Source organism: Syngnathus leptorhynchus, chromosome 5 (assembly GCF_054491065.1).
Source record: "Syngnathus leptorhynchus isolate UIUO chromosome 5, UIUO_Slep, whole genome shotgun sequence".
Classification (NCBI taxonomy): domain Eukaryota; kingdom Metazoa; phylum Chordata; class Actinopteri; order Syngnathiformes; family Syngnathidae; genus Syngnathus; species Syngnathus leptorhynchus.
Window position 1 is genome coordinate 12,246,213 of NC_141199.1, and position 18,038 is coordinate 12,264,250.

An 18,038-nucleotide genomic window follows, 5' to 3' on the forward strand; every position below is an offset into this window, starting at 1 on the left:
ATTATAATCGCTGGCCTCAGGCTAAAAGTATGTTTTTTTCCACCAATCTATACGACAGGTCAGTCCAGGTTTTTGGAGGTGCTAGAATTTCACCCACTACAAGTAAAATCTTTTTGACCTCTCATTGTTTTCTAAGACCACAATGGCACAATGTTTGAAAACAAAAATAAGTGATGAGTGTATTACACATACACACAGACTTAATTGTGTAATGCTCAATACCAAAATAAATCACAACTGTCGCTTATTGAAAATAAGACCTGAAGCAAGACCAGATGGATTGGATTGTCGTGCTGATTTATCTTGAAGTTCTAGTTAATTTGTCCTTGTAATTTTTTTTTAACATTGACAGTATCTTCTGATTATATAGGGTACATTTTTTACATCTCGATGAAAAATTCACAGGTAATATCCAATTGTCAATATTACTAACTACACATTGCTATAATGTTTTTGTTTCAAATTGTTCATTGTGTGACAATGGCAATTACAGAATTTCTGTCCACAAACGTCATCAGAGTCAATTTATTTAGCTAAGATTACTATAAATCAGATCCCGATACTTTATTTTTTACAGTTTCATGTTGCATATACTGGTCCACACACTCCAGGGTGGTGGTCATAGGCTCCACTGCCGCCATGGTTGCAATAAGAATATCTCAGATCAAATGATCATGCAAAATGGTGTTATTTTATAATTTAATCCATGCAAAATGTTATTTTATAATTTAATCCGGGTTTGCAGTATGTCCGCACAGTGACCTTAGTACTAGTAGTTCACTATTAAACTGCGCGTGAAAAATATCTTTCATTGGACCGTCACTGTCAAATACACGTAACGCCATTAAACCCGTCACAAGTACTATTACTGAGAATGTAACGCGCATGCGCACCTGGAAACCGGAAACAGTGTCCCCTAGGTTACCGTCAACAAAAAGGGCATTTCCATCGTGGGTTTAGGATTGTGGCAGCGTTACCTTTAATCAACTCAAAACAACAAAATTAGGCAGAAACGACTATACATAGTGATAATGGTGATCATTTAAATCAGCAACTCTGTGACTACTTGTTGCTTTTAGCCAAAGTAGCGAACATGCTAAATCCTAGCTATTAAGCCTGCTTATAGTTTCAGACATGACGACTGAAGCATTCGAGACTCTTGCTTACTCGCAAAGTCCCAAAACAACAAAGAGAACAACGTTCCAGGTAAAGGTTGCAGTATTCTTTGATTACCTCGTATGAATAATCGATTCGGGCGATTTAACAGACTTGCTGTGTCTGCAGGATGAACTCGAATCTGCTCTCGCAGTTCGAGCTCGAAAAAACACACAATTTTTGTATTCTGAAGATTTGGATGAGGCTGGCGACGGTAAGACCTAATGAATAAAACAATTAACATTTAAGTTTTACGAACTACACAGGATTTAAATTGTAAGTCCTCACTATGTCAGATTAATGAAAGCATGCAACAACACTGCCAAAACGGGCTCCTAAGCACACCATAGTCTGTTTATTGCATGTATTGATATCATTCCATTGTTGAAACGGTTATAACAGATGATTAAACAAAACAATCAATTTGAAATGTTCTTGTTTGCCGCAGATTTTTTGGACACCCTCCTTAAAACAAGAAAAAACAGGTCTGATGCATTCAAAGCCAGCAAGACGAAAAGCAGAATCAACGACTTTGACTTCTCTGATGATGATGAGGATGAAACACAAGGGACAAAAAAGAGTTCCTTCTTGAAATCTCTAAAAAGGATTTCTTTTGATGCAGATACGTTTGCACCCCCAAGTGAACATGAGGTTACAACCAGATGTCAGTTATCGAATGAAGATGACATACAGGATAACTCCAGTACATTACTATCATCCCAGTCAGATGATGTTCCTCCAGACTTGCCTTTACCCTTGCACAGCAGTACATCTCCAACGCCTATTAGGCTTGATAGTAGAGCAGATACGAGTAGACAGACATTTTGTAATGAAAGCTTCCGGTCTTCATTGGACCCTGACCTTAAATGTGTGCCGACTGCTGGTGAGTTTACTACATTTTAGAACAAATACTTTACAATTAAATACGCACAAGCTCACCGGTTCCTCTTATGCTTACATATGTAGATATCAAGCAGGAGATTCCCAAACCCAAACCGAGACAAAGGACTACGGGATTGAACATCCGTGTGACAGAGAAAAACGAAAATTCTCCATCAGGTCCCCTCGCTGCCAATATATGCAACATCACTAACATCTCATCTGAGAGGATGCCAACAAGGAGCCGCAGTCCCCAAGTGCGTCATTTCATATCTTACACAATGTTAGCTATCCTCTATCGTCATCGAACAGTCATCATTGTTTAACATCAAAATGGTCATTGCTGATAAACATTGATTAATGAATATAACATATTAACAGAGAAACAAGTATGTATGTTATTCAAAAATACCTTGTCATGTGTGTTGTCCTTGTTAGTTGACAGATGGATGCTGTGCTGATTCATGCGTTTCAAGTGAGCAGTCAAACATCACCAAATTATTCATTTATTATGTATTAGGCAGCATGATTTGTATTTCTCTTTCTATTGTTTTTAGATGACGTCACTGTAGGTGACACCAAAGGACAAGAGCTGGCAGAGGCTAATGTAAGATGTGGTTTCTTTTGTGAGGATCCTGCTAGATACATGTTTTTATTTTCTTATTAAGAAGGTTACTCTTTCTTAAGCAGGCAGAGTCGGGAGATCACGCCATTGCTCAGGTCACTCAAAACAAATCTGATATTAGGTCAGTAATGTTACCTGACCTACTGTTTGCCTTTATATTTGTATGGGGAAAAAAGTTTTGTGACTTCACTGTCTTTTGTTTCCTGTCATTCAGAGCATCTAGTTCTCAGTCTCAGAGACCCAGCACTGCACACAGCAAGAAGGTCGAATCAAAATATCTGGGAACTCTCAAAATTCTGGATAGTAAGATTTTGCAAGATTGTCAACCACAAGGTGCCGATTACCTCAGGGCTACTGTTTACCAGGTCAGTGGGACAATGACATGGGTCTTGCCTTCAAAAGGTACCTGGTGCACATTACATTTGTATTAGTTTCAGAAGAAAGTATCTGAATATTTCATGCCAGTCATGTAAAATATTTTTTGTACTCCCCCAAGGAATGGCTCAGAAAGAAAAAGGAAAAGTCCTCTGAGAACTTAAACAAAGAGAAGCTTCTGCAAGAGCAAAACAAAAAGGTGAGCAGCTGAGAAGATAAGAGCCTCTCAGCACAGTGGAGCATCCCTTCCAAACGACGGTAAAACCAAATCGTAGTCAATGTTTTCATTTGATACACACGGCTGACTTTGTTGCCCCAAACCAAACAGAAAGAAGAAGAAAAGAAGAAAGATGCCGCCGCTTCATATGAGGCTTGGAAAGCAAAGAAAAATGAGCTGCTCAAAGCAAAAACGAAGAAAGACAAACATAAGATGAGCAAAGAACAAAGAGCGGTGGAAGAGGTTCAGGAAAAAAGAAAAGCAGCCGAACAGGTACCAATGTTTAAGAATCACTACAATAGAGCGTGACTTTCACTAAAAACAAAAGTAAAGGCAGCAAACAGGCAGCAAGCTCCCAAGTTTTGGAAAGCAAGTTCATCAGATGATTGAAAATTAGCTTTGTGCTTCTCAATGATTATCCAAATTATGCCATGGCAGGTATTTTATCAATGGAAGCGCGAGCATGACGAATTACTCAGAGAAAAGTATCAACAACAAAGAGCCACTGAAAGGAAACTTGCACTGAAGAAACAGAAGGAGGAGGAAGAACGAAAGAAAGACAGCAAATCTGCTTTTTCTAACTGGTAAGTCCAAAGCATTGCCCTTGATATGTACCTACTAGTTGAAGCAAGCCACATCATTAACTTGTCAACCATGTGATCATTTATTTCCCCAGGTACGAAAAGAAGAGCGATACCCTGTCCAAAAGAGTCTCGACAGAACGCCTGGAGAGCAGAAATAAAGCAGAGGAGCATCAATATATCCAAGAGGAGAAGGATAAAATGGCCATAGAGACGTTTGAACAGTGGCTGGTAAGTACAGTTTCTTAATTGCTAGACTTATCCTATCTTCTATTTCATTTTCAATTCCAAAACAGGCAAAGAAGGATATGCAACAAAAGCGACAGAGAGAAGAAAGGCGAATCCAAGTGATACTTCGAGACAGTCCGCCCCCACCATGGAGTCCTCCCAATAAAACCATTCAATTTCGCAAATAACTCAACGAAATTTGAAACACGGAATGTTTCATGGAAATACGCTGTGAGTGGAAGGCGGCAAGTCCGAGAGTGAAGCTGGAATAGGCCACGGAAAACTGGTGAAGGATGCATGTGAGGGCGCTTGATTTGAAAATGTAGAAGAATGGAAAGTAATGGATTACAGAATTGAATTCGAGTGGCATCATATAACAGTAAGGAACGTGCTGGTTGGTTTTGTAGTTTGAATTTTTGCCATTTCATGTTTGTTTATTCTCTTTCCCAAAGCGTAGAGCCTTATTCACACCGGGTGCTGAACGGCTGCGTTGCGGTCTTTTAATTATTGATTTATGTCATTTATGAGAACACCACATATCTACAACCTACAGACCTTCCATTTCCATTTCAAAGATTGGCATAAATCGGACATTTGAATGGCGAAAGACGAGCCTGAAATAAATTAAACATCCAACAAAATAACTTATCCATGGCAGAAGAGCCAAAGTCCCGAAAATTACGTCCCAAAAACGTGCCAATGTGAGCGAAAGGATGGCGATTGTTTACAAATAGCTCTCTTTTACTCCATTGTTATCGTGTCAACTCAACTCTTCAGCATAAACCCCCGTGATCTCGCGGTCTCACGGGCGGATACTTTTCCAAAGACGCAACGTAGCCGCCGTTCGCAGCGGGTATAAATTGCCGTTACGGATCTTCCGCCGAGAAATCGGAACGCAGCAGTTCAACAGCTGGAGTGGGTTAGGCGTAAGAAATTGACATGAATAACATGTCTCAGTTTAGGACAGCGGGGTACAATGACTTGACCATCTTGTATAAACAACAAACTGTTTATTTTCCTCCCATTCCTTTGTATGTCTGGTACAAGTGAAGGAATTGACAATAAAAACAGACTTTGATCTTCAAAACTGTTCTCTGTACTGAATCATAGGAAGTGAAATGAGGGTAGGAGTTTGCTTTTGTAAGCTGAGTTTTAGCTTCCACAGTTAGGCCAGTGACCATGATACACAAGCTTTGCGCCAATGTCAACCAATTACCATGACTTGCTCCACAAATCAATTCCTAACTTTTCTCATCAATGTACTACCATCTGCAAGACTAAAGAGAGGTGTCAAAAGATGTTGACCTAAAGAACGTTAGGCTGGGTTACAAAAGCAGCAGCAAGATGAGTTGAGCTATTTGAAATTGACTAAGTAGCAAACTCAGAATTAAACTATTTTGCTTCATACAATTAACTCCAAAACTAGTTGCTATGCTTCATCGTTGGCATGAGTAGAAATGTCAGGCCAAGTATGGTAGTACACATGAAATTCAGACACAACTTGAGAAATCCACACAGGGTGGAGCAAAAAAGTCTGGCTCAGTAGAACTGTCTGAACGTTGTGACACAAAGGGCGAGGCAAATTATGAGTGTAAAAACGTCATTCATCACGGGAAAGGAAATGTTACGTTTTATACACAAGGGATGGAGGGGAGGCAAATTAAAACCATGTGTGAAACATTTGAGGTGGAATTGTACACAAGGAGATATAGATAGCACACAAATTGAACTAAAAAGCAAATGCTTCTTAAACTCACAAAAAAAAAGAACATGATTATACTTTTAATACTTTATATTAAGTTGGATTTCTGTACATGATGTGAGCAAAATAGGACAAGCATTGGAATGGATGACTCACTTTATGTTTTAATACAGTCACACTACTTTATTTCCTCAAAATCGTGGCAATCCCAGGGTGCCTCATACACTTGAATGAATAAGTACTTCAATTGGATTCTGCCATGTGTTGTACTGTTTGAGGAAAAAACAATCCACCTGTTGCTGAACCTAGCCCTTAATTTATAAATATTACTAAATGCAGAAAATGTACTTTATTACATGTACATAAAACATATCATGGATAAGAGGCATTAACAGGGTGTGACTTTCTCAGAGTTCATATCTGAACAAACCCATAATTAAAATTATTAATGATTAAGATCAAGCTTTAAAAAATCCAAACATACCTGTTCTACTTGCCAGTTCTTTTGCCAGTACTTTTGCTCTTGGCTTCTTTTAATTTTTGTTTCCATTATGCCAGTTATTAATGAGCGATATGTTTGATTACTGTATCTATCGTATAGTTTTTTTTATTTTCAAAGTGGCCCCGATGACGTCTCAAAAGGATTATGCTTTTACGCTGAAAATCCACAAACAGGAAGCTTGCGTGCCTACGTGAGTCAATATACGTCACATTGAATGTTACTACGCTGACAGAGCCGCTTCTCATCAGTGGAAACAAGGATTGAAGCGGTCGACTAGTTCACAACCCTTTCGAAGGTAAGATTATCGTTCGAAGGTTACCCAAATGATTACTCCTCTTTTAATGAATGAGTGTTCCTTGGGTGAATCGTTTTCAATTTGTCCAGTGCATCTTTGAGACACTTTGTAGAAGAGAAGCTAAAGAATTTCCTGAAGTTGGGTGTCGTGTTGGCAGAGGGTGAAATTAAACTTGCGTTAAGAAAGATAACTGGTTATTCACCTCAGATTTATCATTGACTGGACATGTTACTATGAACCGGCCCGGGTGATGTGTTGCTAATCTGTGGTACTTGACTAGCGGTTTGTATTGCAGGAAGGTGTATGAGCGTGTGTGAGCGGAGCGTTGAAGTGGAATGAAAGGCTCTTTATCTATCTGAACTGGCTATCACGGTTCGACTGGAACTGGTGCTGGGATTTTGGTGCAAGCACTAAGTCTCAAGTCAAGACAAGTCAAGTCACCATTAAATTTCTTTTCAGTCAAGTCATTACAAGTCGTCTAAGTTTCCTCAATGACATGTTAAAGTGATTATAAAATGTGACTTTGCTGATTATAAAAATAGATACAACATAGAACAAAATCGAAAGCCCTCACACAGTAGCAGCAGTAGTATTGCGTCTACTGTGTGTCACAATATTAATTATACCATCATTGGATGCTGGAAATGAAATGATAACCCTTTGTCCCAATGACACCCCCTACCCATATGCAGATGTTCCAAATAAAGAGAATCTGTTGCATCGGTGCTGGCTATGTGGGAGGCCCAACATGCAGTGTGATTGCACAAATGTGTCCAGAGATCATCGTGACTGTCGTTGATGTCAACGAGTCCCGAATCAAAGCCTGGAACTCAAACACGCTTCCCATATATGAGGTATGGTGTCAACTTTATTTCATTTCATAGTGCTGTGTAACTCGTGCATGGGTGAAAAAAAAACGTAGCATTCCAGCTCTCTACAAATGAAACATTCAATATGTGCGTTAAGTAGAGACTCCCAGCTTTCATTTGAGGGTAGTTACATCCAAATCAGGTGAATGGTTTAGAAATTACAGCACATTTTATATAAACACATTTCCAATATGTGAAAAGCCACGTTAGTAAAATATTTTTGACATAGGTTTTACTCCCATTCTTCAAAATAAGGAAATAAATCCTCTATTATATTGTCAATTTCTTCTCATGTGCCATACAAAGGATTCGAAAAAATGTTCCTCACTATTCCATGGTGATAAAAAGACAGACAGCAAGTAACAAAGCCGAGTTAACTCCAACCTAATACTACAGTGACATTAATCAGATAAAAATGCACCGGGGTTTCGAGGCTCACTGTGTTATTCTCATATGATGAGGCTTTGGACTTCCAGATTTGGTTAGAAATGTGATTTGAACTCCAAATTCGCCCACTTTTAGAGTGTTGGGTTTGTGTCTTGTGGCATCAAGAGCTATACAATAAGCCGCCTGGTGAGGTGTGTTTAGTCATTCAGTTGAGTGGCATACAGGTCACCTACTGATAAGAGACTGCACGCCAAGCTTCCTTTATTGCCTTGCCCGATTTGAAACATCGTGGTTGCTGGGTGTGGTCAGAAATAGTGAATAGGACAGAATTTTTAGAGGGGCTTCAGTTGAGCAATCGACGACATGTAACCATTGGTGACCAGAATATTGCAACACCGAGGGTGGGGGGGTGAAACACTTCCAGATGGTTCGTTTCTCTTACATCATCGTGACGAGCGCGGGGTTGTGACGCCTCATTCACCAAATTGTTCTCTCCCCACAGCCTGGCCTCAAAGATGTGGTCGAATCATGCAGGGGGAGGAACTTATTTTTTTCCACAGACATTGACTCAGCCATCAAGGACGCGGACCTTGTTTTTATCTCTGTGAGTTTTCCAGTCACGCTCGCACACACCCACACGCAAATAAATCTCAGCCTCTCCACTTCACTTCAAACTAAAAAGAATGACATTGTAGGTAAACACACCCACCAAGACCTACGGCATGGGGAAGGGCCGTGCCGCAGACCTCAAGTTCATTGAAGCTTGCGCTAGGAGGATTGTTCAGGTGTCTGATGGCTACAAGATTGTCACAGAAAAGAGTACTGTCCCTGTACGAGCTGCTGAGAGTATTCGACAGATCTTCGACGCCAACACCAAGCCCAGCCTCAACCTACATGTGTGTATTATGACTAACATTCAAAATGAAAGTCTGTGTTCTGCTCTCCTACCTTTTCACACTGCTCCTCTGCTTCAGGTGCTGTCCAACCCGGAGTTTCTTGCGGAGGGAACGGCAGTGAAAAATCTGAAGGAGCCCGACCGCGTTCTGATTGGTGGAGATGAGACAGCGGAGGGTCAAAGGGCTATCAGAGCATTATGTGCCGTGTATGAACACTGGGTGCCCAAGGCCAGAATCATCACCACCAACACTTGGTCGTCAGAGCTGTCCAAACTGGTGAGTCCAGGGCTAATGATAATTGTAAATGAATAAGAATAGAGTTAAAGTGAGATAGCACGGTGGTGAGGTGGTAAGAATGTCTGACTTGGTCGTGGTATATTTGCGTTTTTGTCTCAATTTCATATCATTTCGTCCATGCAGGCAGCCAATGCATTCCTGGCGCAGCGAATCAGCAGCATTAACAGTATCAGTGCATTGTGCGAGGCCACCGGGGCCGACGTGGAGGAGGTCGCCACGGCCATTGGCATGGACCAGAGAATAGGGAGCAAGTTTCTCAAAGCCAGCGTGGGTAAGAGAGGCAGCGCTATGAACCTTTTTAAAGCAACCATTATAAATGTATTAATATTTTGGCTAAAGCAGGTAAGTCCACATCCGGTCCCCGAGTGCCACTGTGCTGCCTGTTTTACACATCTCGATCATCCAACACACTTGATTGAAACGATCAGATCATTCGCAAGCACGACAGGGGCCTGATAACAATCCGGATCATTTCAATCGGGTGTGTTGGACGGGGGAGACATGGAAAACATGCAGGACGGGGTTTGAACACCCTGGCACTAAAGGTCAGATGTGTTAAACATGGAAAGTATTTCAAATATCGCAGTGACGTGACACAGCCAAGAGTTGAGCTGTTTGAAAATTGTGCGTCAGCTTCGTTGTTTACTGAAACGCGTCATTAAAATCAAAGGAGGTTGCCACCTTTAAAAACGATCGATTCGACGTTCATGTGCAGCCACTAATTTCGGCTATGACGTTCAACTCGACACCACACCAGACAAGTCAGAATCAGGTAAGTACAAATAGAAAAGGGTTGGGTCAAAAATGTTTTAGTTTTTTAACCCAAACGGCTTGGTAGTAGTTAATATGACCCAGCAGGATGGATTAGTTGATTTTAACTCAACTGGTGAGTTAAATATTTTACCCAAATGTTTGATCAAATCTGTGTTATACAGCGATGGGGGGGGGAAAAGAGGCCACTGAATTTTCTTCAATTTCTTGTTCATTTTAATGTCTAGCGCCACTAAATGTATTAAATGACAGAAAATAAAACTGATTGACTTTTTTTGGCAGTTCAATACCAAAGGCCCACGGCTACTTATGTAAGAATTTGTGAAGTGCTTTTGTTTTTTGTCAAGAACCATCAGCTCTTAAATTCAAATTCCATGAACTTTTTTTCAAGCTATTTTCTCCAAACAAATATCAAGTATCTTTTGGTGTATGGAGCATTTAAGATGAACAGGGAACTGGAGAAACAAGGGTGGTGTCTTTTTTTTTTTTTTTTTCCATGGCTGTATATTGTGCCCAAATGCTGGGTCAGATGAACTACAATAATGGGCTGTTTCAACGACTGTACATATTTTTGTTCAGTAATCTTTAAAATCTATATATAACCTTTGTCAATAGCAAGAAAGTCTAATCAGTGTCAATTAACTATATCAGTACAAAGAGGATCGATCAGTTGCACAATTAACAGGAACATTAAGCTGTGCTAACAGCCTGAAAGCACTACAAACTGTTGCCTTCAATTAAAAGCACATATTTGACTACCAATTGGTAACTTGACACACTCCTGGCATTTTATAGACAACTGTTTGTATTAATTCCAACGCGGTGACACTGTTCTGGGTATTGGTGCTAAGGGAAGCCATTCGATGTTTTGCCCTTGTTAAAGAGGAAGTCAAGCCCCAAATGTTCTTTTTAAATATTTTCTATTCAGCCCCACCGGTCCAAATACATTGCTATTCCACAAACAGATTGCTGTGTTTAGACTGGCCGGGGCGCATAAAACACAATATGGTAAAGAAAACTTTTCGGTTGACTTCCCCTTTAAGGTAAATGCTCCGCCATGTTTTCTCCCAGGCTGAAAAAGAAAGAATGTAAGAGAGCAAGTGAGCTAGTAAAATCAAATAAGTCTCGTTACAATAAACTCAGCGAGCACCCATCTGTCTATCCTAGTTGGCCGAGGCAACCGGGTTAGGGGGTCGTTATTGTTGTAGGAAAGATTTGCATTGTGGGAGATAAAGGTCTTGTAAATAATGACCCTGCAAAATTCTGTCTTTAAAATCTCCACCTTCATATGTGCAGGTAGCATAGTTGACAAAAATAAGTGACAGCTCAGTCAATTATTAAAATCTATTGTGTGACTTGCTGCTTAATTGCCGTGCTTGTCGGAGCCAAGCAGGAGTTGGCAGCCATTAGACGCGTGAGACAGTGAAGATGTACGCATTTAAAGGTCTCACCTGCTTGTTAGCTTACCAATTTTTCACTCATCAAAGAAGTGCTTTTACTGTTGAACATTTGAAAGTTCTCTGGTTAACTTCTTCATTGTTGTGTTGCAACACCACGCACGCCTCATTCACCAGTAAGGTTACGTGCGTTTCAACGGATGTATTTCCCTTAAAGTTGTTTAAGTATGACATAAAATGATACAGGTTTCATGATCGCCGTTTGGAAATGACTGGTAATTCAAGTTCCATTGTTTCTAATGGAGGAACAAAAACAGAAATGGTATGTTGGCACCTGTCGTGGAATGTGCCTGCCACGTGATTTGCTGTAAAACATGTGTGTGTCTTATTTCCTGTTCTGTACCAAAATTTCAGTTTGTCTTTGAATTTAATAGCGTTTTGATTATGCTAGTATTTTTTTTTTTAGTTGTTCTTGTTCCCAAGCCACTCTTTAAAACAAATTGAACAATAGCTGAGCAAACTATTTTCCTTGACTTCTGCTTTCAAAACTAATTACCCATCAATTTGTTGTTTCTAGACATTGACCGTTTATGGTTTCACAATCACAAACGCCTTCCGAGGAAAAGCACAATTAAAATATGCCCTGTAATAAAACTTGAGTGACACACCAGCTCCAAGGTCTCTTGCAATCTCTTCTGGGTTCTATGACGCCTGCTGACTTTGACGTTCTTCAAATTTCAAACGTTTTTCCCAATTTAAAAACTAATGTGAGCTTGTTCCATGCTCTGTTTCAATTGTAAAGCTTTTCTACATTTTGTCTCCCTTTTCCAGGTTTTGGTGGAAGCTGTTTCCAGAAGGATGTGCTCAATCTGGTTTATCTGTGTGAGGCCCTCAACCTGCCTGAGGTGGCCTCCTATTGGCAACAGGTGAGGACAGCAAAGCTTCCAACTGTGTACTGGATATGAATCTTGGAAGTTTTCCTCTTCTTGTTGCGCAGGTGATAGATATGAATGAATACCAAAGGCGGCGCTTTGCCTGCAGAATCATTGACTGCCTCTTCAACACGGTGTCAGGCAAAAAAATCGCTCTGCTCGGCTTCTCTTTCAAAAAAGACACAGGCGACACAAGGTTGGTTCTCTACCTACGCCCTTGTAAACATTCTCACGTTAATCATAAACCTTCCATTATGCGTCTGACTGTGGGGAAAAAAACTTGTTCTTTCTACCTCGTAGGTAATATAGGATAGTTAATGATCACATTTGTGAAGTAGTTATTTAATTGTAATTACTTCATTAAATAATTAGTTAATTGATGGTGGTGGAATTCTATTGTCTGCAATACAATCAACCGCCATTTTTTGTTTTTCTTGTCGTGTAAAAAGGCTTTAACAGAAGAAAAACCTGAAATCAGTCAGTTAGTAGAAGAAACTTGGAGGTCACTTATGTGTAACCAATGCAGCGTTATAATGTGGACATTTATTCTCTAAATCTACGTGGGAATTATGAGTACATCAAGAAACTAACTACGGTGAAATGATAGCAAAGAATGAGATTATCATCGCATGGACAAGATAAACAAGAAAAGCAATTCAACGCACTGTAACCCTTCTGAGTACAAGCTTTCCTTGAGCATTTTTTTTTGTTGTGGTTCTTCAGAGAGTCATCCAGTATCTACATTTCCAAATATCTGATGGATGAAGGGGCAAAGCTGTTCATCTATGACCCCAAAGTTCTGAAAGAGCAAATCATTCAGGACCTGTCTCACCCCAGCATCTCAGAGGACAAGCCAGAAAGAGGTAGAGTGCCCACATGACTTTGGTATCTGCACTACAAAATGTACCTCCCATTAAAGCGTGTGTCGTCCTTTGAAACCTAACTCGAAATTGCTGACTTAGTTTCAGAGCTGGTGACTGTGACCAGTGACCCTTACGAGGCTTGCCAGAGCGCGCATGCATTAGTCATCTGTACCGAGTGGGACATGTTTAAGGTCATTATTCACTTTTTTTTTTACTTGCCGCCTAAAGTTTAAGAAAGAGTTTCGTCACCCCTTTCATTTCATCGCAGGAGCTGGATTATGAGAAGATTTACAAAAAGATGCTGAAGCCAGCCTTTATATTCGACGGTCGCAGGTTGCTGGACCACCTTCACCCACACCTCCAGGACATTGGCTTCCAGGTAATACATTGGCGTGATACAATACGGTGCAAAATGTGAGGTGCCCACTGTAACTTGAACTGAATCTTACGGCAAAAATGGTTTTTCCCTCACCGCAGATTGAGACCATAGGGAAAAAAGTGACGGCAACACGAATCCCCTACACCCCCTCTGCTGTATGTCCTCGCATCACTTCCGGCGAGCCTCCTGCCAAAAAAAACAAGATCTAAAGCTGTTGGCACGTAAACACATTCCTCCCTCAACTTTTTTTGATTGGACTCTTGTCAAATCCTGCCTTACAATCGAAACAAGCCAGACCAGCCGCGTGACTTACGACTCTTGCCTGCCCGTAATGGGCTGATGATCGAGTTCAGTTTTCAGTCTCAATGTAATGGTTGAACCTCTGCAAACACACACATGGTTTATTGAATACACTAGTATTTATCAAGCTGTTTTACATGTAAATCAAGAATGTCATGACATAGTGCAATTTTTTTTTTTACAGTCGCAGTCCAACTGTTTTTAGGACAATTTCTAACTTTTTATAAATCCTAATGCTGTAAGTGTCCGCTATACCCGTGACTCCAAGGGCCAATGCAATAAAATGTCAACCTCCAAACGGGTGATTGTTAAATTCCCAAAATGTCTCAAAATGAAATAATTCATCAGAATAAGAATCGGAAACATAACATCACTTTTCTCACACTTTTGGTGTTCAAAGGTTTTAATCATGAGAAACTGGAGTCAAGGTACAAAGATAGTTGTATATTATAAACATCCATTTGAAATAGGAGACACTTGTGTGCAAATTATTACAGATTTTGAATCCAAGACAAGCAGTGATCAGGTACAATAAATAATTTTGATATTTCAAAGCATTGTCATTCAATAACCCAACTAACAGCAGCCATGGCGGCAACAAGTATCAAAGTGCCGCTTAAATAGCTGAAAAAGAAAATATCAGGTGCTCCTGAAGGATGGGGACAGGATGTAATTAGTGCAAAGAATGCAATTAGTGGCCCCTGAAGTGCAAAGAATGCAGACTGTCGGCACCCGGGTGCTTGTCTGGATACCTGCTGGCCCGTCCCTGCTTGCCTTCTCTTTAATCATTTCTCAAGAACTTTCTTGATAGATGCTCCTAGTTAGGCTGTGGCTTGACTGTTTGCAGAGATGCCTTTGTGACAGCTGCTGCTGCCTTTTTCTTCTTCAGCAAATTCTTTAGGAAGAACTCTCCTGTCGAGAGTACAGACAAAGCAGTTGAGGTCAACCAAGCCGGGAGGCCAATTTGCTGCTTGGACCGTATTGGATTTTTAAAACAAGACAGGTGGGCCAGGTCATGTATAACTGATAACCTTCCAAGCCTCGGTTCTCACCTGCTTTGTAGGATGATCGAACCAGCGGCCCACTGGCAGTGTAAACAAAGCCCATGTCATTCCCAACTTTCTCCCAGTGTGCAAACTTCTCTGGAGTGATGTATTCATCCACCTGAGGCCACAGGTCAAATGTCATCATTAATATGAATCCAAAGTCATTTGAGTTGTTCCGGACTGCACGTAACCTTTAGGTGGCGTTTAGTGGGTTGCATGTACTGTCCCAGTGTCAGACAATCCACGGCTGCTTCGCGCAGTTCTGCAAAAAATCACCAAAACAGTTACGACCTGGTGAGAAATACGCCACATTCCCTGTCCACGTACCTGCCAGTGTATTGTGAATTTGTTGGTCAGTTTCTCCCAATCCCAGCATGATGGATGTCTTGGTAAGGAGCGCTGGGTTGGCCTTTTTAGCATGTTTCAGAACGCTAAGAGATTGGTCGAAGTTGGCTCTAGGATCTCGTACGTGTCTAGAATTAGGGGGGGGAGAAAACAACTCAAAGGTATACAAGGAGATGTTTTTCTTATATGTAGTGAAAGGTCTTGGAATTCTACCCTTTAAAAGCTCCACCTTTACAGTCACGCAAATGTACGAAAAGTCACTAGACCTCATTCCAGAGAAAATAATCGCTTTCGGCGAGTTTTACAGTTTCTTTGGCCTTTTTTTTTTTTTTTCTCCTCCCCCCTGACTACACCTATGAATGTGCAAGATGTCATGACAAACATCAGCATATCGCATAACCGCAACATACCTCAGCTCAACGACCAACAAAAGATTGCAGAGCAGCCTGAAGTTTTTTTTTTCCCCCTCTTTTTAAAATGTATGTTTTTTTTAAGTTGTGATTTCTGATTGATCATTCTTATTTTGTCTTTTTTTTAATTTTTGAAAATTAAAAAAGGGCATTTATGTTAAGAGTCAAGAATGTGGGGAGAAAAAAATACCTATTGCTGTGAATTTATATAAAAGATCATTCTTGTTTTTTTTTTTTAATTGTGTAAAGACAAGGAATGAAAAAACAAGATCTACTTTTCTCTTAATTTGACCGCCATTATCACTCGTCTATTTTACTGTGCATCTCTTCAGGCACTAAATGACAAACAATGCTCATTTTCCATAACTAAGTAGCTGTAGAAAACAGGTTTTAAAAATGACATTAACACTCGTAAGGCATGCATGTGCACAAGTGTGATACCTTTGCAGCTCACGGACCGTCTCCACGTTGTGCGCGTACACATCCAGACCTGACAGGGCGATCTTTTCAACTGCCGCAAGGTCACCTCGAAAATCAGGTGTCAGACATTCAACCAGGATTTGAGAGTTCCTACATGTTGGAAGACAGCATGGATACTTTGGAACATGTTTTAAGATACTAATATTTCTGTTACAATCCATCTGCATCTATTGAACTTTTTTTTTTTTTTTTTTTAGCATGATGTGAGCATAACTCAGCTTCCCATAGCTGATGGCATGATACTTTTAGTCATGTTTTTAACAATGATTCCTCGTGATTTTTAGGAGGTACTTGGCGCCTGCAAGCACCATGTTGGTGACCCGGTTTAGGCTGTTTGAAAATTGAGGAAAGAGAAAGATGATGGAGCCTAAAGGAGTCTGTTTACCTTTCCTTCAGGTGAGAAACAGTCTTGGCAAAATGTTCCGCGCCTCCGTCTGCAATATCTACAACAACAAAAATTATGAAGAGATTTTAATAATGAAGAGAAAGACTAATTCTTAGATGTTGCGTTTTTAAATCATTTATATAATCAAACAGATTTTTTTGCGACCATTGAAACGGTTTTCAAACTTTCAAACAAATCTTTGCAACTTTTAACAAACCCTGACAGAAAAACCATTTGCTTCATTTGATAACACTCATAAGCCTCCACCTTGGGGAATTTAGGAGTCCATCTTACCATCTCTGTCCACAGATGTGAGCACCACATAGTCCAGCCCCCATGCTGCGATAGCCTTTGCGGTGTTATAGGGCTCTTGGGGGTCCAGAGGCGGCGGCAGGCGAGCAGTCTTGACGGAACAAAAGCGGCACCCGCGTGTGCATGTATCTCCCATCAGCTAATCATAAGAAAAAGAAAAAAAAAAATTACATAACAGATCACAATGGTCCTGAAAATGCAAACATTTCATCATGGAAGTTTAATGGGGAATGATTATGTGCTAGAACAGTGCACACATCAAATGTGAAGAAATGTATTCTAGTTTGATGTGTGTGCTTTTTGTTGCTTTAGTTTCTGATTGGCCCATTACAGCTGATGAATTATTTTTCATTATACATGGATGATTTTTAACTCCGGAGCATTCTTTTCAAAAATCAAAATGTGTACATGGGACCCAAAATGCATGTATAAAATGACCATGATGGTGGCTGTGGCTGTCGAGTACTCTCCTCCTCCCCAGCATTCACCGATGTTTGGACATCTGGCTTCCTCGCATACCTGATGGAAAGAACCAATTCACAATTTGAATTTGTGCATATATGTGACAGATTAATGTACAAATAGTGCAGTTCTTTCTCAACAAATACTTTGTGTGGCTTACAGTGTGAAGATTGAGGTCTCTCAGAGAGTTTTTCAGTTTGTTGTAGTTCTTCCCAATAGGAATTTCTGTCTTCAGCCAAGGAGGCAACCGAAGCCTACAAAAAAATAATGACTTATAGTGTTGAAAGAAAAACTTTCTTTGCTGAATGCAATGGATAATATTTTTTTTTTGTAGTATGAAATGTAAGCACTTGTCAATTGTGAGAGTCAGACACAAACTGACCTCTCGCCTTTTTGCCTCTTCAAGTTGCCTCTGTACTCTGTCCAGTGATCTTTATCGGATAGTTCCCCTGAAATGAAGTCCTGCAGCGTGGGGCCTTCATTATCAATCAGTCGCTCTTTGCTCCGGTCAGTCGGACTCGGAGAGGAATTGGTCGCAGATGATATGCCGCTCGTATAGCCCTATAAGAAATCAATAACTCATGATAAATCAAATGCGATGCACAGTGTCAAAACGAAACTTTGCCCTTGCTACTCGGATCAGAAGAACTGCGCCTAACCAATGGAACGATCGAAGGAACAAAAATGTTGACAAAATGAAAACATTGGACAGTGTTGAAATGAAGTACTGACGTGTGTGATACTCGTCGCTCCCAGCCATGGGCGATTACCGGAGAAACGGCCAAATACAACGACGCTTCGCTTAAATAACGCCATGACAGCCAGCAAGTTGCGGGCCTGGACAGTGTCGATCACATCGACAAGCGATTAGTCTGGTCTGGTGTTGCGTTCAAGTAACGGCTCCAGAAGAAGAGCAGATGTACTTTCAGTTTTGTAGTCGCATTTTCC

At 40.5% G+C, this 18,038-nt stretch overlaps 3 protein-coding genes across 4 annotated transcripts; 2 read left to right on the forward strand and 1 right to left on the reverse strand.

The window, feature by feature from the left end:
* Window positions 1–416: 416 nt before the first annotated feature.
* On the forward strand, window positions 417–5,175 carry map9 (microtubule-associated protein 9). 2 transcript variants are annotated; one of them, XM_085911506.1, is made up of 13 exons: window positions 417–1,206; window positions 1,285–1,369; window positions 1,604–2,038; window positions 2,122–2,291; window positions 2,473–2,509; window positions 2,592–2,641; window positions 2,725–2,780; window positions 2,874–3,024; window positions 3,156–3,233; window positions 3,363–3,524; window positions 3,690–3,835; window positions 3,928–4,063; window positions 4,129–5,173. In XM_085911506.1, exons 1-13 carry the CDS (start codon window positions 1,135–1,137, stop codon window positions 4,246–4,248), a joined length of 1,698 nt encoding a protein of 565 aa, XP_085767632.1. In that variant the 5' UTR covers window positions 417–1,134; the 3' UTR covers window positions 4,249–5,173. The 2 variants fall into 2 exon arrangements, with proteins under 2 accessions (XP_085767632.1, XP_085767633.1); XM_085911507.1 differs by having other exon boundaries at window positions 1,123–1,206; window positions 2,722–2,780; window positions 4,129–5,175.
* A 1,233-nt stretch (window positions 5,176–6,408) lies between these two features.
* Window positions 6,409–13,948, forward strand: ugdh (UDP-glucose 6-dehydrogenase). The gene is made up of 12 exons (XM_085912313.1): window positions 6,409–6,559; window positions 7,252–7,413; window positions 8,318–8,419; window positions 8,511–8,711; window positions 8,790–8,987; window positions 9,132–9,279; window positions 12,008–12,102; window positions 12,174–12,304; window positions 12,832–12,971; window positions 13,071–13,162; window positions 13,240–13,350; window positions 13,449–13,948. Exons 2-12 carry the CDS (start codon window positions 7,252–7,254, stop codon window positions 13,557–13,559), a joined length of 1,491 nt encoding a protein of 496 aa, XP_085768439.1. The 5' UTR covers window positions 6,409–6,559; the 3' UTR covers window positions 13,560–13,948.
* Window positions 13,949–14,019: 71 nt separating this feature from the next.
* lias (lipoic acid synthetase) lies at window positions 14,020–17,972 on the reverse strand. Its single transcript, XM_085912314.1, has 11 exons — window positions 17,823–17,972; window positions 17,473–17,651; window positions 17,251–17,344; window positions 17,067–17,147; window positions 16,611–16,767; window positions 16,317–16,374; window positions 15,893–16,021; window positions 15,024–15,169; window positions 14,888–14,958; window positions 14,703–14,814; window positions 14,020–14,562 (listed from the first exon to the last, which is right to left on the reverse strand). Exons 1-11 carry the CDS (start codon window positions 17,904–17,906, stop codon window positions 14,468–14,470), a joined length of 1,206 nt encoding a protein of 401 aa, XP_085768440.1. The 5' UTR covers window positions 17,907–17,972; the 3' UTR covers window positions 14,020–14,467.
* Window positions 17,973–18,038: the final 66 nt, after the last annotated feature.

Coding starts and splice junctions, on each gene's coding strand:
- map9 (XM_085911507.1), top strand. CDS start 1,135: ATGACGACTGAAGCATTCGAGACTCTTGCTTACTCGCAAAGTCCCAAA. Junction 2,781..2,873: donor CAAAACAAATCTGATATTAG/GTCAGTAATGTT, acceptor CCTGTCATTCAG/AGCATCTAGTTCTCAGTCTC. Junction 3,836..3,927: donor AAATCTGCTTTTTCTAACTG/GTAAGTCCAAAG, acceptor TTATTTCCCCAG/GTACGAAAAGAAGAGCGATA.
- ugdh (XM_085912313.1), top strand. CDS start 7,252: ATGTTCCAAATAAAGAGAATCTGTTGCATCGGTGCTGGCTATGTGGGA. Junction 8,712..8,789: donor AGCCCAGCCTCAACCTACAT/GTGTGTATTATG, acceptor CCTCTGCTTCAG/GTGCTGTCCAACCCGGAGTT. Junction 8,988..9,131: donor CGTCAGAGCTGTCCAAACTG/GTGAGTCCAGGG, acceptor TCGTCCATGCAG/GCAGCCAATGCATTCCTGGC.
- lias (XM_085912314.1), bottom strand. CDS start 17,906: ATGGCGTTATTTAAGCGAAGCGTCGTTGTATTTGGCCGTTTCTCCGGT. Junction 17,148..17,250: donor GAGACCTCAATCTTCACACT/GTAAGCCACACA, acceptor TCTTTCCATCAG/GTATGCGAGGAAGCCAGATG. Junction 15,170..15,892: donor ACGGTCCGTGAGCTGCAAAG/GTATCACACTTG, acceptor CCCTAATTCTAG/ACACGTACGAGATCCTAGAG.